The sequence below is a fragment of the Gossypium arboreum genome, chromosome 10, assembly GCF_025698485.1.
Source record: "Gossypium arboreum isolate Shixiya-1 chromosome 10, ASM2569848v2, whole genome shotgun sequence".
Taxonomy (NCBI): Eukaryota; Viridiplantae; Streptophyta; class Magnoliopsida; order Malvales; family Malvaceae; genus Gossypium; species Gossypium arboreum.
In genome coordinates this window covers 36,520,156-36,546,258 of record NC_069079.1, presented here as the reverse complement: position 1 = coordinate 36,546,258, position 26,103 = coordinate 36,520,156, and the positions used below count along the sequence as shown (strand labels likewise).

General features: G+C 34.4%; 2 protein-coding genes and 1 pseudogene across 2 annotated transcripts; 2 read left to right on the top strand and 1 right to left on the bottom strand.

Moving 5' to 3' along the window:
- Positions 1–926: 926 nt before the first annotated feature.
- LOC108487981 (receptor-like protein 13) lies at positions 927–5,645 on the bottom strand. Its single transcript, XM_053020105.1, has 9 exons — positions 5,089–5,645; positions 4,858–5,016; positions 4,615–4,770; positions 4,467–4,532; positions 4,193–4,348; positions 3,988–4,062; positions 3,759–3,914; positions 3,522–3,671; positions 927–3,406 (listed from the first exon to the last, which is right to left on the bottom strand). Exons 1-9 carry the CDS (start codon positions 5,429–5,431, stop codon positions 1,152–1,154), a joined length of 3,516 nt encoding a protein of 1,171 aa, XP_052876065.1. The 5' UTR covers positions 5,432–5,645; the 3' UTR covers positions 927–1,151.
- Positions 5,646–16,277: 10,632 nt separating this feature from the next.
- Positions 16,278–18,570, top strand: LOC108488463 (uncharacterized). The gene is made up of 5 exons (XM_017792741.2): positions 16,278–16,450; positions 17,356–17,425; positions 17,516–17,935; positions 18,032–18,087; positions 18,170–18,570. Exons 2-5 carry the CDS (start codon positions 17,368–17,370, stop codon positions 18,359–18,361), a joined length of 726 nt encoding a protein of 241 aa, XP_017648230.1. The 5' UTR covers positions 16,278–16,450; positions 17,356–17,367; the 3' UTR covers positions 18,362–18,570.
- A 1,089-nt stretch (positions 18,571–19,659) lies between these two features.
- On the top strand, positions 19,660–26,013 carry LOC128282032 (membrane-associated 30 kDa protein, chloroplastic-like; annotated as a pseudogene).
- The last annotated feature ends 90 nt before the right edge of the window (positions 26,014–26,103 follow it).

Below are 26,103 nucleotides of genomic sequence, written 5' to 3'. Positions count from 1 at the left end.
TTCAGATGATACTAAACTTAGTCAAGGACTAACAGATACTGATAAGGAGCATAGGTTAAATAATAAAGAAAATAACCCAACAAATATGCTTTAAACCAATTAGATAAAATTGCATATGACATTTGTTTTTGTTTTTTTTTATTAGTAATCATATCATCACCTACTTTTTAGACTAATATAATACATATGATGATTTGGTTTTTATTTTTATTACTTGTTTAGAAATTATTTTTATCATATGGCCCAACCAAGTTAATTCTTTCACAAGGGTAAAAGGACTTATAATGTTAGTGTTTGATATAATGTCTAAAATTATCCATAACCCTCCTTATCTTTTAAATAAAAGGATAAAATATGTTTGAATGTACTCGAACTTATATTCTCTTATATCAACAACAATATCGATACCAATTAAGCTAAGATTCGACAACTTATTGATAGCTAATAGTATATTTTGAATGGCCAACCAATATAGCTTAAAAAAGTCTTACTTTTGTGAAACTTCTTTTAACTTTCTCTCATTATTTTTTTTAATTACTTATTGATAGTTGAGAGAATAATTAGATATTTTTTTGTATTCAAATAGTTAGGTACTTAATTATGATAGTTATGTGTAATATTATGATTTAGGTGAAATTTTTATTTGAATTCTAAAATTTTATGCTTTTATCTTTTTCTATTAAACGATGATCATATCGTACTATTAGTGATTTGTGATTTTTAAGTGAATTCTTAAGTTACATAAAAATTATACAAATTTATTTTATTATAACTAAAAATAATTGAATATTTATTTAAACTTGAATAGATTTATCTCACATGTAGAATACTGAGTTGTTATTGTTGTTGGTAGTAATTTAATAGATATTATGATTCTAAAACTAGAAAGGTATATGCAAAAGTATAATATAGTGTATAGGTATGGATATTAAATGCAATACATCTCATAACTAAAATTATAATTAGTTAACCAAGCATAAGTTTCTGAAATCAAAGATACTGCGTAGACAACATGGCACATTTCTAGCTAAACACAATGTCTGAACCAAATTATCTAAACATAAAAATGACAAAGATCCTACCAACGAAAGAAAGGACAAAGATCTATTGACCTTGAACTTGGAGTCCAGAACAAGTGAACAAGCACAGGGTTAGATGTTTCTTCTGAAGCAGGGCAACCTACAAAGACTATCCACAACGAAAAAATAGCAAGTGATGCTACCGTCTTTAATGAAATAATAGCATGCTTGGCTCCAATATGAGTTTATGTAGAGCACAATGATAGTTGTTAAAAACATAATTGCATAGGAAACTGCAAAGCTGATATAGAAATCACCCATGCCTATAAGACCATGTTCTGCTTCGCTAGCTAAAGCACTTGAAGTTCCTCGTGAATCACCATGGTTACAACTATTGTTCAATGGAAGACCACAGAGAAGAGGATTTCCCTCATAACTGCTCTCGTCAAAGGTCCCAAATTGAGCTTTTCTATCAGGGAGAGGCCCTGACAAGTTGTTATGTGTGACATTGAATACCTCCAAAGCATTCATCTCCGTTAGTTGAGGGGGGATTCTTCCATTTAAATGATTGTAGGAAAGGTCCAAACTCTCAATCTGCTTGAGTTTTGAGAAAGTTGAGGGGATAGGTCCAGTTAAGTTGTTGTGCGACAAGTTTAGACCTCGGATTTCACTCAAATTTCCCAATCCTGGTGGGATTATCCCTGTGAGTTGGTTGCAAGAGAGATCAATTGCAGACAACAGGTCAAGAATATTTCCCTTGTAAGTGTATGTTGCACCCTTTGTTGAAAACTCTATCTTTTCTTCTGCAAAGGTGAAATGATCATATTTGCGTAATGGAAATACACTTCCCATATAGTCTTTTGTGAGATTATATATTGTTAGTCCGATGTCTACCAATACGTGGTCAAAAGAACCAAACCCAAAATTGGCAGAATTGATGTGAGACTTTTCATTCTTTGGCTTAAAAGTTAAATTACTCAAGCAAAAAGGTACATGACCGGAGAGTTTATTTTGCGAAAGGTCCAAGATGCTTAATGACTGCAATCTACATAAGTGTAGAGGAAATTCACCATGGAACTGGTTTGCTTTTAGAAGAAGAACGCTCAAAGCTGGTAGCGTGCTAATCCAACCAGGAATTCTTCCAGTTAAATTGTTTTCACTGAAATCCAACGTTACCAATGAAGAGCTGTTACAAAGGGCCTTTGATAGTGTTCCACTAAGCCTATTGTTGGCCAAATGTACATGTTTCATCATTTTTAGATTAGAGCAAGACGGAATGGTACCAGACAGATGATTTAGAGAAAGATCTAGGAATTCAAGACTCACCAAATTGCATAATTCCATAGGAATGAGACCTTCGAAATGGTTTTTGGACAAATCCAGTACCCACAAATCTGTATGATTCCATAACCATCTTGGAAGCTTGCCAGAGAAATGATTACTACTTAAATCTAACACTTGGAGATTTTTAGAGCTAGTAGTTGAAAAATCAGAAATATCTCCCTCAAACTTGTTTCCGTCCAAATATAATGCTTCCAACGAACTGATTAAACGATAAATTGCAGGAATAATTTTGCCGCTCAAGCTATTATTTGAAAGTCTAATCCGAAGTAATGAGGTACTCATGGCCAACTCTTCAGGAATCCCTCCAAACAAATTATTGTGGGACAGGTCTAATCTTTCTAACCTCTTCATACTACTGAAACAAAGAGGAATGGAAGTCTTAAGGGCATTTTTCGACATGATTAAGAACTCTACATATGGAAAAAGTGAACAAAAATTCCTTGGAATTTCATGTTGTATCTTATTATTGGATATATCAAGTACTGATAGCTTCAAATTAGGATGTGGTGATAAGGTCAGAGGCCCCGCAATTGAACAATCTATCATGTAAAGTTCTTGTAGCCTTGTATTATTCTGTAGCAACCAATGTGGGAACCTTAGCTCGCCAAAATTGCAATAAGAAAGATCAACGTATCTCAAATCATGTTGGAAATAGAGAAAACTAGGAAGTTGTAGTTTTCCATGTTCTTCTATCGTACAATTTAACAAGCTGAAGATCTTTAGTTGAAATTTTGGCAACCATGTTTGGAGACCAGCTGGCTCCGCTACCAACTTGTTTTCATTGGCTAAAAGGGCTTTAAGGTTAGAGTGATTTGCAAAGGACCTGAATGACACCGGAACTTGAAATTGGTTTTTTGAGAAGGAGAGGAATTGAAGCATTGTGAGGTTAGTGAGGGGAGTGGAGGCAATATTTCCAGTGAAGTGATTGTTAGAGATATCCAAATAGCGAAGAGATGTTAAGTTAACCAAACATGAAGCGATTGCACCCGCCAGAGCATTTCCTTTGAGATTCAATTCTTCAAGATGGTTTAGAAAACATAAACCTGAGAAAGAAAATTAAGGATAATGTAGAGGTTTTGTATTTATCTAAGATTGTGTTCGGTTCAAAAAAATAAAGAAAATTTTAAAAGCACAGAAGAAATTGAATGTTTGTATTACCTCCATGAGCAGGTAAGGTACCGGTCAGACCACAGTTAAACAAAGACAAGGCTTTGAGGGAAGTCAAGATGCCAATGCTTCCCAAGAAGTTGATTTGCAGAGGAGTATAATCCATGATCAAGTTCTCCACATTTCTCAACACATGCAACTCTGTATTAAGGTTTTAAAAATGTATGAATAACAAATTGAGTCAACATATTTATCCTAAAATGACAGCCAACCATGTATAGAACTTACGTGTATTAACCATTGTTTTGTTTAAGAAACAATTATCTCTTAAAAACAGGGTCTTGACAAATGGAAACGCCTCAAGGAGTGATACAAGGGAAGTGTTTCCGTCGGTGGAAACAGCATCTAAATAAAGAACCTTTAACTTCTGCAAACATCTATTTTCTGCAAGTGAAAATGATAAACTAAATTAGCAGCTAATATCAGAATGAAATTTATATTAATCATCAATCCCTACCTTCATAAGTCATAAATTGGTTCACCTCATTTTCGCTCAGGTCTAAACTCTCTAAATTGCTCCAACCACAAAACTCTGCCACATTCAGCAAATAAAACCAATCAAACACTATATATATATATATAGGATTAAATTAAGTGCTCCAACATCTATTTTTGGTCTTCACGTTCATTTTACCACCATTACATATTGGTTAGTTCTTTACCTTTAACATCTATTGATCCATTTAGTTGATTCCACCTTATATTCAAAGACTTCAAATTTAAGAATCCACTAAGTTCTGCAAATATATTATTATTGAAGAGATTAGAACTCAAATCAATTTCTTCTAAACTGATCAGCTTCAGTTGTCTTCCACTTCCTGCAAAAAAAAATGGGCATAATTTCAGCTTCATTATAAGGTTTATTTTCTACTTTATTATTTTTTTAATCATGTTGAAAACAAGAGACTTAATTAAGTAGTTTTTGCATATATTTACCATAGGAAGATTGTAGGCTCTCAATTCGATTTTGACTTAAATCCAACTTCTTCAGATTATAAAAGGCTGTTCAAACCCATTTCAGTATTATACTCCAAAAGAAATAAAAAGTGAAAGAGCAACAAGAAAGCTATATAAGAAACCTTACCTTGAAGATGAAGTGTTCCTTGTAAATTATTTCCCTGAAGACATAAAGTTCTTAAAGATGAAAAGCCACCCAAATATGACAAGAAATTGTTGGTCATATTGGTTCTACTAAGATCAAGTATTTCCAAACTATTCAGCCTTGAAAGCAGCTTAATTTCTGGTAAAGGAGTAAAATAATTATATGAAGATAATCAATTACATTACAAAATAGATATATAAATCACATGATATTATATAACTTCACCATTAATCCGGTTTGATCCTGTAAAAAGATCATTTCCAGCTAAACTTAGAGATTCGAGACTTGAAACTTTGCTCAAAGATGATAAAATGCTATCATTCAAGTGATTCCCAGTTAAGTTAAGAACCTGCAGATGCCTTAACTTGGATAGCTTTTCAAAACCTGCATGAAAAGACCATTTTTTATATGCAAATAACTATATATATAACTTTAATTAGAGAGCAGATGAAATACCTTCATTCTTAACGGAACCAACAAGTCCAATATTACTGAGATCAAGAATCCTCAAATCTCCAAATGGAAGAAAGATAGAGGCATTAAAGAGATAAGACTCGTACTTTGCAACGCTTAGAGAGAGTCCAGTGACTCGTCTAGTAGCGGCGTTGCACTCAACCCATCCCCATTTCCATTCACAACAATCTGAACCCACTTCCCTCATATTGAATTTGAAGAAAGATTTAAGTTGCAAGAGTGCGGTACGTTCTACATCCCAACATCCATTACTCCACTTCGCTTCTTCCAAAATTAACACACTTATCATTATTACAATTACCACCCTTATCCATTTTGATTCCATTTTCTCAACTCAACACACTTATTGCTTTAACTCAGTTGATATATATACATGTGCCAGACTATGTGGTGGAAAAAAATTATATAAAAATTAATGTAAAAAATAAATAAGATTTTAGTCAAAATGATTAAGTTGATATATTAAAATAAATTACAACATTTAATCTTTCAAGGTAATTTTTCCAATTTTGATTCATGTAATGAAGTGATTCTCTATGATTATATCATATCATCGCTTAAATTTTATAGAAATATTTATAATTTTTAGGTGATAACATAGCACAATATCAAAGTATCACATTATTGCATGGACTAAAACGTACAAAGTACTTAACAAATTTTAGGACTAATGTTGTCTAAAAAATTTCAAGAACTAAAGAAAACTTGTCAAGTTTAAGAACTAAATGATGCTTTATTATGTTTTCAATAATAAAATGAGCATTGAGCTATATCTTAAATGAAATTTCTCGTATTCTTTGTATAATAATTAGATGCAATAACGAAATAAGAAATTCTTTTTAAGAGGTTAGAATTAATTTATAAAATATTGGAAGCTAAAATGGAAAGTTTATCACTTATTAACCATAATGTCGCAAATTTTAAAGGCTTAAAAGCAACATCACCAAATTAAGGGAGCGCCAAGGCCTTCACATGTCCTCTCAGTGCCTCTCTTAAATGGACGTGTAATTAAATTTAGCATGCATGCTTGTTTGAATTAGAGCAGCAGGTTAAATTGATTATATCGAAAATTAGTCTAGGTATCAATTTCGAGAGAGATATTAGATTTGTTGATCCATGAGTCAATATAAATTAATTGAACTGTGTTAAAAATTTAATTGAATCGATTTATTTTATTTTATGAATCTTAATGATTTATTTAATTAAATCGATCGGATCAACGAATCAACAATTTAATCAGTTCGATCACCAGAATGTGGTGGTATTTTTCTAAATCCATAAATAAAATTAAAAACCAGTCTCATTTATTTAATTTTTTTAAAATATTAATTAAAGATGCATGAAAATCTTCTAACCCCACAAATTAAAGGTTTACAAAAGATGAAGCTTTTTCTTGTTTCACGTAAATTGCATGTTTCAACCAAAAATTGTAAGCTTTTTCATCACTCCATTTCCAGAAAAGCTTCGACCTGAGTCGTCTTCCATTCAGTGAGTAGTAAAATGGGGGACTCCACGGGGTCCTCATCTTTTACTTTGTCTACCCGGGTTGAGCCGCAGCTATCTTTAAATCTGTAAATCATCGATGAACACTTGGATTGAAAAGACTGGCAACCATTTTCATCGAATCAAACTTAAAAACTCTCGCACTTACCAAATCAAGATGATGACCTCTCGAAACGTAATTTGCATGTTTGAACCAAAAGTTGAATGATTTGTCATTTGTCATCTCTCCACTGATTAGAGAAGCTTCCACCTGTCGTAAAATTATAGGGAGCTAACGAGATCTATGCGGTACTCAATTATTTGAATTTTTCCATTTTTAGTTATTAGTGGTTAAATGATTAATGAAAAATAACAAGATATTTTTAACATAATAATAACTTTAGTCATTAATATTTACACATTGTTCCAATTTTAGTTTTAATTTTAAAACATTAGTTATTAATATTTACACATTACCTAATTTTATTATATTTTTTACATAAAATATAATTCAATATACAATGAGTAAATTAGAAATAAAAATAAAATATTTTTTAAAAATGTTTATTATTAAATTAGACAATCCTCAAATACATTGTTTTTCTTTTACTTTAAATGGTTGACAACTTAATATCTTTCAGTGAAAATTAACTCTTTTTTTGTAGGTTTAAGTTGGCTATCATTGATAAATCAAACAAAGGCTTAAAACTTTTTTGAAGCCCATAGACTTAAAGTTGGGTTGAATTAACGGAGTGGGTAGTTTTTCTTTTGAAGGAATGGAATTGGCTAGTTTACAAAATTTAGGACATTTTGTTTATTCTTGTTATTATTCATTTTTCCATTAAGTTAAATGCAAGATGGACATCACAAAGGGAAGAAGTGGCAATGTTCTAATCTCTCTTATTTACCAATGAAATCCATTGTTTGATGTCAGCTTCGATAACCGATAGTGTAAGTTCATTCATGGCTCTGTTTAAATTTCTGAGTCCCCAAATTATTCAACTTATTCACTCTCTAGACTAGGCTAAATTATTGTGGCTCTGACTCTAGAAATTGGTTATTTCAAAAGCACTTTTATTTTCATTTTCACATTGGGTTAATTGTACGGGTGGCGAGACTTTTTGTGTTTGCTGGAGATGTTAATAATGACGAAAAAAACAATAATAAGAGCTGCTTGACAGAACTAATGTCAAACGATTCCATCACAAATCTTTTTTTCCCTATGAAATCAATAAAGAGTGAACTATCGAAGACCAAGTCATCTCAACCATTAGTGTTCAATCCAATGGTGGAGAATCATAGTATCAAAAGAAAAGAATGAGAAAAGGCAAAAATATGATCTTGGGTTTTTGGGTATGTTTCCATTTTTAGTATATATCTATATATATATATCTATCAAATTTGCTCTTATGTAAAAAAATGAGATTTCACTAAGTCGATTTTTTTTGTTTTTTAGGTGAAAGGGTCACAAAGAAACAAAACTGCAAAAAAAGATCAAATTACACAACGTATAAATATTGATGATTAAATTTTTAGAATCAAGACTAAATTAACATTAAGTATAAATATTTGAGGGTTAACACGGCTAATATGCTAATTCTAAAAGTTGACACATCATCTTTCCATTAATCATTTAATGACGAGTGACCAAAAAAAAAAATCAAATAGTTAGGTGACCATTTTATAACTTTTTAGAGTTTGGTAACCAAAAAAGAAACTTACCAATAATTGGGGGACTACCAATGTAATTTACCTTCTATTTTTTGGGTTGAAGTTGATTTTAATTATTATTATAAAAAAAGGGCTTATACTTTTCCAAAATATTCAATTAAGTTTATCTAAAAAAAACACACTTCATTTAAGACTTCAAACGTTAAAAACGCATTAATTAATTTAGTTAACTGACAATTTCCATCATTAATAGTTAATATGCTAATTGTAACAGACACAATGTTGACGTGGATGAAATAAAAGTTTTAAAAACTATTAAAAATTATTTAAAATTTTAAGTTCAGTGTTTTACGTTAATTTAAATATGGACATCGAATTATTCAGATACGTTAGAAATTTAAATTTTTTAAAAATATTTTTAAAATTTTGTAAAATATTATAAATATTATATAAAATGAGAAATAAAATTATTAAAATTATCTAAAAATTTAAGTTCACAATAAATTTAAACAAATAATCACCAAAATTATTTGAATCTAAACATTCTATCTCACAACTAGTAAATCCTATATTTTTTTAAATAAGCTTTTAGTTCCTGTTGTTGATTTTTATCTAATTTGGTAATTGTATAATTGATGTTTGATATATTTTTAAGATTATTTTTATTTAATTTGTTTGACACATCTATATATATATAATTTTATTTCTCACTCCTTTTATAATTTTTATAATGTTTTATAAAATTTTAATATTTTTAAATTTTAATATATACATATAATTTAAAAATTACATTTAAAGTGAATATAAATGAGTGTCCATATTCAAATAAATCTAAATGTCTATTTGTCAATGTTAATTTTAGGTTTAAATATTTTTAATAAATTTGAATTTTATTTCTCTATTTTTATAATGGTTTACAAATTTTAATAAATATATTTATATATTTAAATTTTAAAATTTAAAAGTTCCATTTAAAATGAATTTGAACAAATGGATATTCAAATTCAAATATACTTAAACATCTATTTATCCAAATTTATTCTCAAATTTTTTGTTGATGTAGATCGCCACATCAATTTTATAACTGCTAAATCAATGACCACAATAATAATCAATGGAAAAAAAAATCATTGGTCAAAAAAGTTAGGAATTTTTAACATCTAAAAATTTAATTAAGTATGTTTTGGTGAAAAGATTTAATTAAAATTTTAAGAAACCTTGTATATATCTATACCCATTTTTGCTCTAGTAAAGTGATAAGATTACTGAGTTGTAACTAGTGTCACGGACTTAGGTTTCTTGCCTCACAATCCGTGCGGCCTTAGGCGATTTCTTACTCCAAAAACGCCTAAGTCATTAACTTCTACAAAAGAAGGATTCAATGAATTCTTCCCAAAACACAACGTAAACGAAAGCACCTTAAAGCCAAATAAGATGAAAGAAGAACGAGACAAGAACAAGCCAAAGAAAATAAGAACACAAGAGAGAGATTTGAGTGGATGCTCTCAAGAATTCTTATTGCTCAAAACTCAAGTGATTTACAATGAGGGAAGAGGTCTCTTATTTATAGTTGAGCCTCTCCAAATCCAACAGTACAAAATTAAGTACATCAATGGCTAAGATTAAAAGGCACCTACCACCAAATATAAAATCATATCTTCTAAGATTACATATCTTATCTAAGATATGTAATCTTATAAAATAATATCTTGTAAGATCATGTTTCCATATTTGTCTAACTTGTAGATGGGCCTTCAATCTCTTCAAGCAATGGCCGATGCGATTGGGCCAAATAACCTCCTTCCTTCTTGATAGTTCACAGATGTGTCATGGTTGCGGGCTCCCATGCGCAACCCATGACATTCTCCCCACCAAATCTAGCGGCGCCTCGTCGCGTCTTCCGCATGGTATCGATCTATCTTGTCTTGGAATTGCCACAAGGCTTCAGCAGGTTCCCAACTCATCTTACTATCCGGGAATCCCTTCCATCGGACTAAGTATTCGTGCCGCGGCCGGTAGTACTTACGTCTGACCATACGATCCGCTTCAATGTTCTCGACCTCTCGATCATAGGCGACTTTTACCCCCATTGGTGCTCGTTCAGACTTGCTTCGATTTGGGTCTCCTCCATCTTCATGGAATGGCTTAAGCATACTCACATGGAATACTGGATGAACTTTAAGCTTTTTAGGCAACTCAAGCTTGTAGGCCACCTTGCCTACCTTCTTCACGATTCGAAATGGCCCCTCATACCGCCGAACGAGTCCTTTGTGTAACCCATCATGTCGCAGAATCGGTGTAGTTTGGCAAGAATCGGGTCACCAACTTGAAATTGCACGTCCCTTCAATTTTGGTCCGCCCATTTCTTGTTGCGCTTACTTGCCTTATGTAGACAAGCTCTAGCTAGATCGTTTTGCTCTTGCCAATCCCTTGCAAATCGATAAGTCTTTGGATTCGATCTGCATAACGAGTTGCAAGCTGCATTGGGTGTAGCGGTCATTGCCCGTCACTATCTCAAACGGACTCGGTTCGTTGCCCACTTCGTTGTAAATTGTATGAAAAGCGGGCCACATCCAACAACTTTGGCCAATCCTTTTGTGTTGCACTTACATAGTGTCGAAGATACGTTTCCAACAATGCATTCACTCATTCGGTTTGCCCATCAGTTTGTGGATGCATGCTAGTGGAAAAGTTTAGGTCTGAGCCCATTAACTTGAACAACTCTGTCCAAAATCGACCCGTGAATCGCCCATCTCGATCACTGATGATAGATTGTGGTACTCCCCAATACTTCACCACATGTTTAAGGAATAAGCGAGCTGCCTCCTCAGCAGGACACTCCTTGGTTGCGGGGATGAAAGTTGCATACTTCGAAAACCTATCCACCACAACAAAAATACTCGCAAATCCATCAGATTTAGGCATGCCTGTGATAAAATCCATGGACAAACTCTCCCATGGGCGCTCCGGAATGTGCAACGGTTGTAACAAACTAGCAGGGGCTTTCAACTCAACCTTATCTTGTTGGCATATTAAACAAGTTTTCACATAGGTCTCCACATCATCACCCATGTGAGGCCAATAAAATCGATCCTCCAATAGAGCCAAGGTACGGTGTACTCGGGATGGCCACCCATTTTGAATCATGACATTCCTTCATGACTTCTTTTCAGTAAATTCCATGTTGAGGCACATATAGGCGTCGCCCATGAGTGTATAGTAATTCTTCCTCGAGCCAAAATCGCCTTGTCTTTCCATCTCTAGCAAGCTCCATCAGATTTTTGGCCGTGGGATCATGGGACAGTCCTTCTTGAATGCGCTCTAATAAGGGACTCTCGGGTTGGCTTATCGTTGCAAATTCTATTTTTCGGCTAAGTGCATCGGCCACAATGTTGGCACTCCCCGGCTTGTATTCCATGGTAAAATCAAACTCTGCTAGGAAAACACATCAACGAGCACGCTTGGGGACAACTTTTTCTGGGTTAAGAAATAGCTATTTGCAACATTATCAGTGAATACCACAAACCTGGAACCCAGCAAATAGTGTCTCCATGTGCGTAAACAATGCACCACTGCCGTCATCTCTTTTTCTTGGACCGTGTATCTTCGTTACGTCTCGTTAAGCTTTCGACTCTCGAAAGCAATCGGATCCCATCTTGCATCAACACCTCCAATCGCATACTCTGAAGCATCGTGCGTACCTCATACGCCTTTGAAAAATTTGGCAATGCGATACAGGCTCACTCGTCATCGCTTGCTTCACTTGGTTGAAGGCTTTCTTACACCGAGGTCCCAATCCCACACTTTGCCCTTTTTCAACAGTCCGTCAAGGGTGCGATGATCTCGAATAGCCTTCAATGAAGCGGCGGTAGTAATTTGCTAATCCAAGGAAAGACCGCAACTCCGTCACCTTGGTTGGTGGCTCCCAATCGGCAATTGCTTGAACTTTACTTTCATCCATTCGAATCGTGCCACCTCCCACAATATGGCCTAGAAATGGCACCTCTCGTTGGGCAAAGGAACATTTCTCCTTTTGACATATAGCTCATTTTCTCGTAGAGTTTGGAACACTTTCCCAAGTGTCCCACATGTTCTTCGAGTGTCTTACTATACACCACAATATCGTCAAGATAAACAACCACAAAACGATCCAAGAAAGGTTGTAATACCTTATTCATTAGGGTACGAGAATGTGGCGGAGCATTTGTCAACCCAAACGGCATCACCAAGAACTCAAAGGACCCATATCTAGTTACACAGTGTCTTGGGCTCATCCCTTGGCTATTCTCACTTGGTGGTACCCGATCGCAAATCCAACTTAGTAAACCATCTCGCTACCAAGTTGATCGAACAAATCTGCAATAAGAGGAATGGGATACTGTTTTTATAGTGATTTTGTTTAGGGCCACGTAGTCGATGCACATTCTCAAAGATCCATCATGCTTCTTTTGAAATAACAGGTGCACCAAATGGGGCTTTAGATGGTCTAATGAACCCGGCATCTAAAAGCTCTATCAAGCGCTTCGCAATTCCTCTAGTTCCGGTGGAGCCATTCGATATGGTGCCCTTCTTTGGCGGTTCGATGTTGGGCAACAGCTCAATCTTGTGGTCCACCTCCTCTTTGGTGGCAATCTTTGGGCAACTCCATGGGCATTACATCTTGAAATGACTTTAGCAACCGTTCCACTTCCTTTGGAATTTCCCTCAAATTTATCATCCATATTGTCTCTCAAGGTAGCTAGGTAGGAGACTTCATTTCTCGGACTCCTTTGGCAAATTGGATTGCCGATAAGGTTTTTCCTCCATGCTTCCTTCCTTTTCATTCTCACCATATATCGTTGATTTGCATCGGAGATTGTCATGTAGTTCTCGGAAGGGTGAATATTCGCATTAAGCCTATCAAGTAAACTTAATCCAACTACAAAATCGTAATCATCAAGTGGGATTACCTTAATGGTCGCTTTGCGATCCACTCGCCAAGTTTGAGTTCCACCCTTTTGCCACCCCGTTATGGGAATGCTTTACGAATTCACCGTTTTGATTCGTCCGAATCTTCTTCGATTCTAAGGCCCAGTTCCTTTGCCATTTCTTTAGACATGAATAAATCGGATGCACCGGTATCAACAAGTGCATTCAATCTTTTGCCACCACGATGATGTCCACAAACATCGCCCATTGCTTGACTTCTCTTGACACCTCCTAATATCGAATTGAGGCTTTTGGTGTCATCTTGACCTCCTTGCGTGCCTCCATGGCATGAAAAGCGGCTCTCTTTGGACGAACACTTATTCTATGTGGGCCTTGGCGAGAAAGCACTTCATTGGTCCTTTTCTATCCCAAGGCTTACCTTGACTAGACTTTGGGCCTTCGTCGCTCTTTTCCCTTTGATCCTTGTTTCCACCATTGTCTTTTGGTCCCGACTTGGGTTTGGAAGAATCGTTATTATCAAACTTTCTTCCCCAACATCATAGAAATTTTCGCCTTTGCCATAGCTTCGGTCAATTCGGTGATATCTAGGCGACGCAACTCTTGCTTTGCCCACATTTTAAACCATCCTCGAACCAATAGAATGCTTCTTTCTCATTCAAGTCTGAGATCTGAAGCATCAACTCGCTGAATTCCCGAACATAATCTCGAGCGATTGCCTTGTTGCGTGGCCGACGCAACTTAGCACGAGCCTCCTTTTCGGCATGTTGTGGATAAAACTGCTTCTTCAACTCTCTTTGGAACTCCTCCCAAGTTCCAATGGTCGTTCCTCCACGTTTCTCATCCGTGGACCTATGTCTCCACCACAAGAGAGCAACATCAGAAAAGTAAATGGAAGCGGTGTTTACCTTGGTGGCATCATCCTCAATGCCAATTGCTCGAAAGTATTGCTCCAATTCCCACAAGAAGTTATCCACTTCTCTCGCGGACCTAACTCCCTTGAACTTCTCGGGTTTTGGAACATCCACATGGCGTTGCTTGGTCCGGCCAACATCCCACTTCCAGGCGGCCTTACAGATTACGAGCTCTCCTTAAGCTCGGCAATCTCTTCTTTCATGGCGATCCACAGGGCCTCAAGAGCTTCATCCTCCCTGTCGGTTTGTCCGAAGTGGATCGAGGGAGTCCAACACAAACTCCTTGCTATCTTCCCTCGGTTCCTCCATACGGGTTAGGACCTCTTGAGTGTCTCCTTCATGTCACCAACGGACTCCTCGAGATTGACCACTCGAATCTCCAAGCTCGACAAACATATCCCTCGATCGACTAGCCTTTCTAGCCCTCCACGGGTCTCCATTGGCTCATTCGATCAACAACTTCTTTCGACATATCTCAAAAGTGCTTTGAACCGGCTCTGGTACCAAGCATCACGGACTTAGGTTTCTTGCCTTACAATCCGTGCGGCCTTAGGCGATTTCTTACTCCAAAACGCCTAAGTCATTAACTTCTACAAAGAAGGATTCAATGAATTCTTCCCAAAACACAACTTAAACGAAAGCACCTTAAAGCCAAACAAGATGAAAGAAGAGCGAGACAAGAACAAGCCAAAGAAAATAAGAACACAAGAGAGAGATTTGAGTGAATGCTCTCAAGAATTCTTATTGCTCAAAACTCAAGTGATTTACAATGAGGAAGAGGTCTCTTATTTATAGTTGAGCCTCTCCAAATCCAACAGTACAAAATTAAGTACATCAATGGCTAAGATTAAAAGGCACCTACCACCAAATATAAAATCATATCTTCTAAGATTACATATCTTATCTAAGATATGTAATCTTATAAAATAATATCTTGTAAGATCATGTTTCCATATTTGTCTAATTTGTAGATGGGCCTTCAATCTCTTCAAGCAATGGCCGATGCGATTGGGCCAAATAACCTCCTTCCTTCTTGATAGTTCACACAGATGTGTCATGGTTGCGGGCTCCCATGCAACCCATGACACTAGAGGTATTCATGGGCCCGGCCATGTTGGGTTCGGGTCGGGCTCAACTAAAAAATCATGTCCATTTATTGGGCTCGGGTCGGGCAGAGCTAAAAAATAGGCCTAAAATTTTGCCCAAGCCCACCGGATAAAAATATTAAAACGAGAGCCCACCCGACCCACCAGTATTAATTTTTATATTATTTTTAAATATATATAATACATCAAAATACTAAAATATCAAAATAAATATTTCCCAAAAATTGAAAATAAATTTTGAAAAATATGTAGACTTAAATAATACTAAGATAAATGCAACTTAACAAGCAAATGCTTCTAAAATAATAAAAATTAACAAATACCTTTAAAATAATAATAAAATTAACAATAAAATAAATTTTATACAATATCTAAACAATAACAACAAAATAATAGCAACATAATAATAAAATGGTAGCAAAATATGGAGAAAACAACAAGAAAATAACATTCAAAAATAAAAAAAAAAATATGCAGAATTTTTTTGTCCTTTAGTGAATTCGGGCCGGGCCGGGTTAAGCCCAGATTAAAAATATCTTACCCGACTCTCGGCCCATTTTTTAAACGGGCCTTATTTTTTGTCCAAGCCCATTTTTCGGGCCTATATTTTTGTCCAAACCCTCCCACATTTCGGGCGTGCCTTTGGGCTGGGTCGTTGGTCCGGGCCGGGCTACCCGGCCATGCACACCTCTAGTTGTAACTCAAGATAAAACAAGTAGGAAAATTGAATGTAAATGAACATCAGTTGCAAGTAGGCTTACAACACAAGTATAAGAACAAAAGAGAAAATAGGAGTTACGGGTATATTAATTCAAATTTGTGAAATCTTATACGGTGAAACTATATTTTAAACTCAACCTGACCTAAATTGAATAAAAAAAATTTTAAACCTGGATGGGAGAAAAATTGTAGATACCAAATAGTGATTTAATGGTTAATTTATTAGGTTATAAACCTTAAATTTGGGCCTTCATTTTTTTGTGAAAAATGCGGATTCGTTACCGTTTTATAGAGCCCACGTTGCCCAATTGAAAAACCTATAGTTATTTAATTATATGCCAACAGAGGGGTATTCCTGTAAATGTGAAAAAAGTTACCGTTGCAGCTCTGGGTTCTTATAAACAGAAATCGAACTCCTTTTTTTTTTCAATTAGCAACGTTCAAAGGAAACAAATCCAGAAAGCAAAGCCAAGTGCAGAATCTGCAGATCAAAAGCAAGAAATTTTGACTCGTCAAAAATCCGTCGTAAGTTTTGTTTTATAGGTTTTTGTCTGTGTTTAAAGTTATTTTGTATTCTTTAATGGTTGAAAGAGAAATATTCAATTTTCTTTTTTTTTTCTTAGACTTAGGGTGAAAATGAAAAGGGGATTTGAGTTATTGATTTGTTTCTGAATGGAAAACCATAAAAAAAAAGAATACCTGTTTGTTTGTTGAGAAATGAATGGAAGAAGGAAAGAATAATTCCAAGAATGACCCATTTGTCTGCTGTATCCTAGGTTTCTTTTTCTCCCTTTCTGGGTTTGTCCTTTGGGATTATCATAGAATTCCATTGTTTTCCCTTCCTTTGTACCACATGTATCTTGTAAACCGAAAAGTTTTTGGATTTTGTAAATTAAGGTTTCGATTTTAGTTACATGTTTCATTTTGGACTAATTAAGACTTTTGATATGCTTCGGAGTTCACTTTTCAAAATTTGTTCCAACATCTGATGATGCTTTAATATGGAAATAGAATATAACAAGAGCCTTGTTAATACTCAGCATTCCTTGCATGAGCTTCACAGTTTACACTGGATTCTTGCGCTGTTAGTTTTAGGATGAGTGCTGTAATTGAATCAAAATAGACTGTAAATGATACTCGATTACATGTAAATATTTGAAAGCTACATTTCTTATTGGACAGTTCCATATCTTGAATGTCTTTCTATTTTAAGCTTTGACATGACATCTTCAAAACCCTTTCAGTTTCCTCAGGATTTAGCATGATTTCTCCCCTATTTCTTGTTCAATTTTCCCCTATCTCTGTATGGCTCTTTGGTGGATCTTGTTTTATGAACCGGATGTTGTTTGAGTTTCATACCTTTTACATTCTTAGACTGTAACTTTTCTTCCCTTACATCTCATAGGTGGTGTTGATTTGGATCTTATCAGCAAATTCCACAGATGGCATCGCGTATTGTCAGTTTGATTCAAGATCAGAATCTAAATGTTCAGTTTAATGGTACCATTCCCAACACTTTCTATTATTTTTTTTGGTTTTGTCCATTTTGTTTTTCATGTAGAATTTGATAATTGAAATTGCTTCCTACAGGCAAGGCTAATATCTCTAAAGCACCGAGAAAACCCAGTACTGGTGGAAGAAAACCACTTGGTGATCTATCGAATTCAGTGAACCCAACCGCAAAGCAGACATCTAAAAAGGAGAGTTCCAAGATCATTTCATTCACTGAGAAAGAAACAGTTGCCTTTAAACTCCCAAATGATTCAAGCAAGAAAAAGAGTGTCCCTAAGGCCTCTGAGAAAGTTCAAGCTAGTGGCAGGAAAGCTCTCTCTGACATTTCCAACTCAGGCAAGCCTCACTTGCAAGGAACATCAAAGAACCAAACTGCAAAGCTATGTATTCCAGAAGATATTGCAGAGGAAGGGTTTCTGCACAATCATGAAGAATGCATCAAAGCACAGAAAAGAGCCATAAGCACTAATGAATTTTTACGGATCCTCGGATTAGATGGTAAAGAAATTCACTTGGCATTCATTCATATGTTTACATTGAATTAATATTTGGCTGACTGGATACTTACATTTGCATGCATGGTTTTTTGTTTAGATTTCTGCAAACGTTCTGCATCTGCAAAGCAACATTCATTGTCAAACAAAATGGAGGTAAACGTTCATCTCATTTTAGCAGTCTCATAAGCTTTAGCATATGGATTGTCCTAAGAATACTAGTTTACTTCTGTTACAGCCTACAAGTCCTTCAAGGGATGCCAAAATGAACGAGATAACTGCAATGCTGATTGAAGAACTATCTCCTCCAAAGCATAAGTTGTCTAGGAAACTCGACTCTTGCCCAGCTAGTCCAGAGGCACCGGATCATTATATGCAGTGGGATGATCCTAAGTACATTCCCAGTTTTAAGTTGATAGAATCACCATAATGGTGAAAAAGCATTGATTTCAAGTTTCAAGGCCTGGTTGTCAATTCTAGCTGGCACCATATATTAACAGTAATCCATGTATTAGAAAGAAATTCTTTTATTGTACTTGACTGCGGTTATTTTTGGTAGTAGGAAAACCGTAAACATGTTGCAACTTATGTTGCATTCAAGTTTGAGGTGAAATGAAAGCCTGGTTGAATGGTCTGTCATCTGGTTTTCTTCTGTCGAGCCAAATGATCATAGTGCAGCATGCTCATTTTTATTGTGAACATGATATAAAACGAGAAATTGACATGGAAAATTATGTAAAATCTGTTAAAAGTACGAATATCACCGGAATATATTGACCATAAAGTCTTTTTGGTCTTTTTCAAGAGAAATTTAAGTTTTTTTTTTTTTGATGCTACGTAAATTATTAAATTAATTTAATTTTTACCTAGCATGTTTTTATTGGATGTCATACATTTTTTTATTAAATTAAGACAAAAGTATTCTAGTAAAACTTAAGGTACCAACTCCATTGGGTTGGGTGAGATTAAACATGAGATGAGATTGAATAAAGATGTGTATTTAGATTTAAATATACTGGCAGCAATAAAGATGAAAAGAAAATAACTATTAAGATTCTATCACACCCCATGTGTTAGTGTTTAGGCCCATTGCCACATTAGTATTTATTGTACTTTTATTCAATTCTACTCATTCTTTAATTTCAAGTGACTTTATAAAAATTTAAAAATATCAAATCATTTATTAACAACGTATATGGATGAAATTTTAATGGAAAAATTAATATTCATTTTTTTAATGTACAAGGATTAATTTGTAATTTTTTTAATAAAGTGACATTTTATCTCATTTTCCTCAAAATATGATATTAACCAGTAAAATTGTCAAATTTTTATTGGATATCATACACTTTTTCTTATATAAATTGACAAATAAAAACTTTAAATACCTAATAAACAAAAACTATATAATTTTAGAGTAATTTTGTAGTTAATTTTTTCTAGAAATATAATAAAGCGTTTTTAATGTTGAAATTTTTTATTTATTGGACAATACGTTATTGAAAAATCTTATATTTTTCTTAGATTTTGGAATGCAAAATCTAATTTATTAATCTCATAAAATATATGATTATAAAATCGAACCGAGAGCTAGAGCTGAACCGATTGAACCACCCCGGTTCAACGTTTTTGGGCAGCACCGGACGAAAATCAAAATCAATCACATATATAAAGGGAAAAAATCCGAATCTGAAAACGCCTATTTGCGAGAGTGATTTCTTCATCTCTTTAATTTCTATCTATAAAATTTATATTTCTTTATTTTCTCATAGCAATAAAACCTTGTTCAAAAAAAAAAAAAAAAAAGGCAATAAAACCCTTCAATTTTTGTTCCCATTAATCCTAAGATGGCTGTCAAGTCTCACATAATCTCAGGATTTACCATACCATTGAAACCCACTGCTTCTTCTTCAAGCTCGGGGAATAGTAGCACCCTCTGTTTAGTTAAGAAACCACTCACTTCTTCCTTCTTCAATGGCGGAGGTACTCTTCCTTTTCTTCAATTTAAATGGGTATTCGTTATTTCTATTTTCTAAGATGGTTAATGCAGTTTTTTCCCTTTTACTTGCTTTTGGAAGAAGACCAGCGTTAGAATTTGGAACTGAGTTTTGTTTATTAGATGGCATATATCAAAGTTATGCTTTGTTTCTCTTAAAAGGAAAAAAAAAAAAAAGGCTTTGATTCTTATTGTAATTTTAGAGTCATTGTGTCTTACATAGCTTTATTAGTGAAAACAGGGTTTCTATGAATCTTATTTGATAAGTAGATTGACTAGGCTGCTAACTTAACTCAAATGGAATACATAAAATACTTTTCAAGCTCAACTGGTTGAATTGATGATGGCATTTCTATGTTCAATGAGCTACTGGTTTATTGGTTGTCTGCTAATGGTATAGTTAAAGCAAAAGCTTAGTTAAGTGGTGAGTCAAATGTGTTCTTAAAGACGTTAAATTATTAAAGCATAAATGGTTTTCTGGATAACGGCATTTGTATGATTTACAAGTCAAAAAAGTTAACGAGTTCTATAACATAAAAAATTTGTTGATGAATTGGTTCGGTTCTCTAGCAATTAAGTATGCTTTTTTAGTGAAGGGCTTTTTTTTTGGTAATGAAATTTTGAACTGCTTATCATGTAAGCCACCATCTTTTCAACCCATTTTCTTCCTCCCATTTTTCTATTTGACTATTTTATCTGCATTCTAACTTATGATTAGGAGTGTGAAACTCCTGTAAAGAAGGACATACATACGACATGACAATACCAACTTTAGAGACCCTCTAACATCATTTGAAGGAGCTAAATATTAACTTCTAAAGTGGTTTGTCATTTTATTTTCCTTTTTCCCTTTAAACAGTAGCTTCCTAAAACTTACAAGGTTAAGGAGTGTTCCTGGAAGATCTCATTGTTACAGACAAAGAGGAGGTGCCCTTAGTGCAGCGCATGAACCTTTTGATCGGTTTGCTAGAGTTGTTAAGGTCAGAGTTTAGGACCTGTTTATATACATTAATGTAACAATACCATGGCTTCTGATTCCAACTTTTGGTCTGTTACATCAATAACATGAAAATTCAACAATGATGGCAGTCGTATGCAAATGCACTCTTAAGTTCCTTTGAAGACCCAGAGAAAATTTTAGATCAAGCTGTGCTTGAAATGAATGATGACTTGGTAAAGATGAGACAGGCCACAGCGCAAGTAAGCCTCATTTTATTTATTTATTTTGTTTCTTTCTTAAGTTGTCTTTTGGATCCTTTATTTCTGTTCTTGTGATCTCCTTTGTCTCACCTTTATTTTATCATTTTTAATATTCTTTTGTTCTTTTTTATCCATGATCCCATTGCTCATTTACTCAACTATAGATGCCTTTATGGTCTTAGAATCTATGTGACTTTTCGTTCTTCCTTTCCAGTGTAATTTTCTTCCCACTTTACTATACATGTTATCTTTTATCCTTTTTGAAGGTATTAGCATCTCAAAAACGGTTGGAAAATAAGTACAAAGCTGCACAACAGGCTTCTGAAGATTGGTAATTGATTAAGGAGTTTTTTTTATTTTCCCTCTAGCTGCCAAATACGTGGGTATTTAAATGTCCCCTTTACGTTTTGGTTTCATATAGGTACCGTAAAGCACAGCTGGCTCTGCAGAAAGGAGAAGAGGATCTTGCACGTGAAGCCCTTAAGAGGCGTAAATCTTTTGCTGTAAGATGTCATCCTGCTATCAGATAGAGTTTCTCTGGGCATTCATATAAAATCATTCCATATCTACAATTTCTTACTCCTTGAAATTTGTCAAAAGAACATTAATGAATTTTTTTTCCAAGTATTTGATTTCAATAAGATGATAGGACAGCTAAAATTTGATATAGAAGTAAATTTTCCCTAGTCAAGGCGTTTGCTGAACATTCTTTTTTTTTTTTCTTTTTTGTCTTTCTAAAGGATTTGAGAAGCTGGAAATTTAAACTAACAAGATTAGCATAGTTTAGCCGTTTATCGTGGTGATTGTATTTTTAGAGTTTACCATTTCAATCTATGGAGAAGTTATGGTTTGGAGTTGCAACAAGGAAAAACAGATCAGTTTTGTTGGGCTCGGGCTTTTATGGTTCTATTACTTTTGTTCATTTTAAAGTAGAGAATATATAAAAGGATGCTGAATTTATATGGAGAAGGAAGAAGAAAAGAGAGAAGAAAAGATGAGCTGATGAGTGGAAAAAAAATGGCTGATATAAGAAATAAAGCCATTTAGGACATTCTCAATTGCTTTTTAATATTTTTATGGATCAAATTCTAATTTCTGGTTTGTAGGATATTTTAGGATTAGTGTTGGCATTTTGAATCTTAAGATTATAAGTTGTAGATATAAGTGGTTTTTGTTATTTTGATTTCTGTTAGCTTTGGTTTTGGAATTAAAAGCTTGAGATTTGAGGTTTTGGTGTTGACTTTTGTACTTTTATGTCTCCTTTCTGTTTCCTTCATGTCTCCCAACATAGTCTTGTTCTAACACAAACTTACAAAAAGACAAGGGGGCAGAGTATTTGGTTTATTGGCTAAGAGCTTGAAACTAACTGATGCATAGAATTTGATAAAAATGGATTCTTTTTTTAGTTCTAGGACCTGTTAAATTCTAAATTCCTAAAGTGGATGGTATCTTTCTGACTGAATGGTTGATTAATCATCATTTTTCCTTTTTGTTGCAGGATAATGCTAATTCATTGAAAGCTCAACTTGATCAACAGCAAACCGTTGTTGATAATCTTGTCTCTAACACACGGGTATCTTTCTATTTAACTTTTTTACTCTAAATTCGATTGAAATATTATTTATTTAGATGGTTTGGAATTTGATTATGTCATATACTGCTTAGGTTTTGAATTCACTTTACTTAACATTTGGCATGAATTGAAATAAATGATTATTATGTCTTGGAATATGAGACTTGAAAATCTAAAGGTTAAAGATCTGTTTTCAATATATGAAACATGAAAGAGAGTTGTGTTGATCTTGGTTTTAGAATTATAGGTTAATTAGGAACCTGGAATAAGATAGGATATGGAACTGAACTATCATCTTGCTGTATATGATCCATTAGTTAGAGATAGTAAATTGTGCTGAAAACATGATGGAGCAGGTTTAGCTGTCATGTAAGTTGCTGAGTTATCAGGGAAGCTTCATGTCAGCAATGTGTTGGGAATTTGCAGGATGTCAAGTAGCTTGAAAATTATCCAATCTATCTTGATATATATGCCTCTTAATATAATTTGTAGGTCATTTTGTTAAACTGAGACATCATTTTTGCCTTAGAATTATGACCGATGAATTTGATGGAAATAAAATTGATGAAACACTTAATAAATAAATAATAGATGTAATAAGAGAACTATGTATGTAATTTTTTTACCTTGGTATTTATACATTGATGGATTTGTTTGCTATTTCATTTCCTGAATTTCATTTTGTGTAGCTTTTGGAGAGCAAGATACAAGAGGCAAAGTCGAAGAAAGACACTTTGAAAGCTCGTGCTCAATCTGCAAAGTAATCTCCACTATTCCCATTGTGACCTCCCTTTTTCTCTGTGTTTTATACATTGGACTTTCTGGTCATGATCACTTTGGTGTTTCTTCAGAACTGCAACTAAAGTCAATGAGATGGTGGGAAATGTCAACACTGGCAGTGCTTTAGCAGCTTTTGAGAAGATGGAAGAGAAAGGTGAGTTCCTCTTAGGTTGGAAGCTATTTTTTTCTAAGTGAGAATTGCAAATTAATTTCTGCTTCAGCGTTAGCAAGATTAGAATTTAACTTGACAGAAAGTGTGCCTAATTAACTTTCTTGAACATATCTTAAACATTAAAGTCTTATCCAATCAAGTTATTGGGTGATTTCTTCTAGTGCACTGACACAGTATTTCCAGTTCCTGTTTAGGAAGCTGAGGTGTGAAGAAGCTCCCCAAGTTGAAAAAATCAATTTGCTAAGGGATGTGAGGAGTTCTGAAGTTCGGGTGTCCTTATTGGCTTACAAATGATGCTGTTTAATCAACTATAATTTTCTGAACTAAAAGTTTCATAAAAGTGGTGCTATTAATAATCATATATTATTTATATAAAGTCCTTGTTACTCAGACTTAGGTGTAAGTATCAGATAGGGGTATGTGTCCGATATGAGTATATTCATCTTTTTCATCCATATAGAAGGTCCTTAGAGGGTCATATCCCCTTATTCATTTTCAAATGTGTACGAGTCAGGGGTACTTAAAAAAAGAACAGAAGAGTCAAAATACATAGTCTGAAAGCATCCTTATCATGCACCTGATGATTTGAAATCCCTCCTAAATGCAGTTCTTGATCACTCTAGATTGACCATCCCTTGCTTATATATGTATTTTTTTGACAGTTTTGGCAATGGAGTCTGAAGCAGAAGCTCTTGGGCAGTTAACCACTGATGATCTTGAAGGAAAGGTAGTAACTGCTTTATCTTTATTTGCATTCTTTGAATCTGATATGAACTTTATATGGCCAAATTTCTCTTGTTGATATATGAAATATACATCATTAATGGCAGTGGCCATCATAGGCCTGGTATTTAACAACATAATGGCTTGTTGATGGTGTGACTAATAAACGTCAATTTAGCTGTAGGTTTATGCTTGAATTTTTTGGTGTAAACCTAGGGTATCCCCAAGCCACATTAGATTCAAGACTAATCTCTGTCAGGCCAGGAGTGTTTAGGGTAAAGTCTTCTCAACAAGTGTGCTTCCCGGGGACAGAACTTTTGCTCTCATCCTTACAGGATGAGGTTGATACCACTTCAACCAACAGTTTTTGGTTTATGCTTGCATCTTTTGAAATCAGGAGCTATGTTCTTTTGTTTCTGTTGAATTTCTTCTAGGACAGGAAATAAGGAAAAGGTCCTGTAAGTTCCCTGAACTGAAAATAGATGGAAAGTCAATTTGATGTGGTAGCCATTGTTTTTGTAGTTGTGGCATGAAGGTCATGTAGTCGGGATTATTAATATTTTTATTTTAATTTCAAGATAAAAATCAGAATTATAGTCAGTTCTTAGTCAGAAAATCTGGATTGTCTTACCACCTGAAAATTTATAATAAGAATGCAAAACTACAATGTGCTGCAGCATTTGTAGAACCCTTCCGCTATGATAATATAATGTATTTTTCGATCTCATTTCAATTTGCAGTTTGCATTACTTGAGAGCACATCAGTTGATGATGATCTTGCAAAAATGAAAAGGAACTCTCTGGTAGCTCGCAGGTATGTCTCATACTTGTTTCATGAATGGCAGGTTCTGTTTGATTATATTAGGTTCTCTCACATACATAACTTCCCTGCCTATACTAGGCTTTTAAAATTAAATTACGTTAACAATATATTGAGCTCCATCTGGATGTTGGGTGATGAACTGAATTCAGACCTGACTGACCAGAAAACTAAAGGAAAAAATAAATAAAATAAAATAAAATGAATCAGAATTGACTGAACATGCAGGATCTTTTGTGCATATTTTTCCCCTTTCCTAGTCTGTTTTGGCAACTAGAGTAGTACTTTGAGGAGGAAAAAATTCCCCACAGTCGGTCAAAACCTCATGGTTATTACTTATTTCTGAAGCTGTAAGCCAAAGGTACAGTGTCTTGAATTTCAACCTTATGGAAGTTTTTAATTCTCTTTTGGCCTCTTATTTTGACTAACAGAAAGGAGAGCTTCCACCTGGAAGAGCTGTTTCTGCTAGCACAAATACAGCATTTCCTTATCGAGATTCTGAGATTGAGATGGAGCTCAATGAACTGAGGCGAAAGGCAAAGGACTTCTAAGTTCCTGATCTGGATACTCAAATGATGGTATTTTATTTCATGAACAAACCAAAACAGTTTTATCATATTGAGCTAGAATCCAAACAGATCATTTGTATAGCTGTAGTCCAAGATCAATGAACTATAACCAGTTTTGGATGGTTATGTACATACTTTTTATGTATTTATCATTGTCATGTTGCCCTTATAACCTACTGCGCACCAGCGGCAACGACCCATGTTTTTGGACCATTTATTCAATAGCTTGCTAATGTACAATACTACAAATAGTCCATGGCAATTTAGCATTTTAATCTGTTTTGCATACCTTATTGGCGACAAACAGAATACTTTATATATACATATAGAGTCAATTAC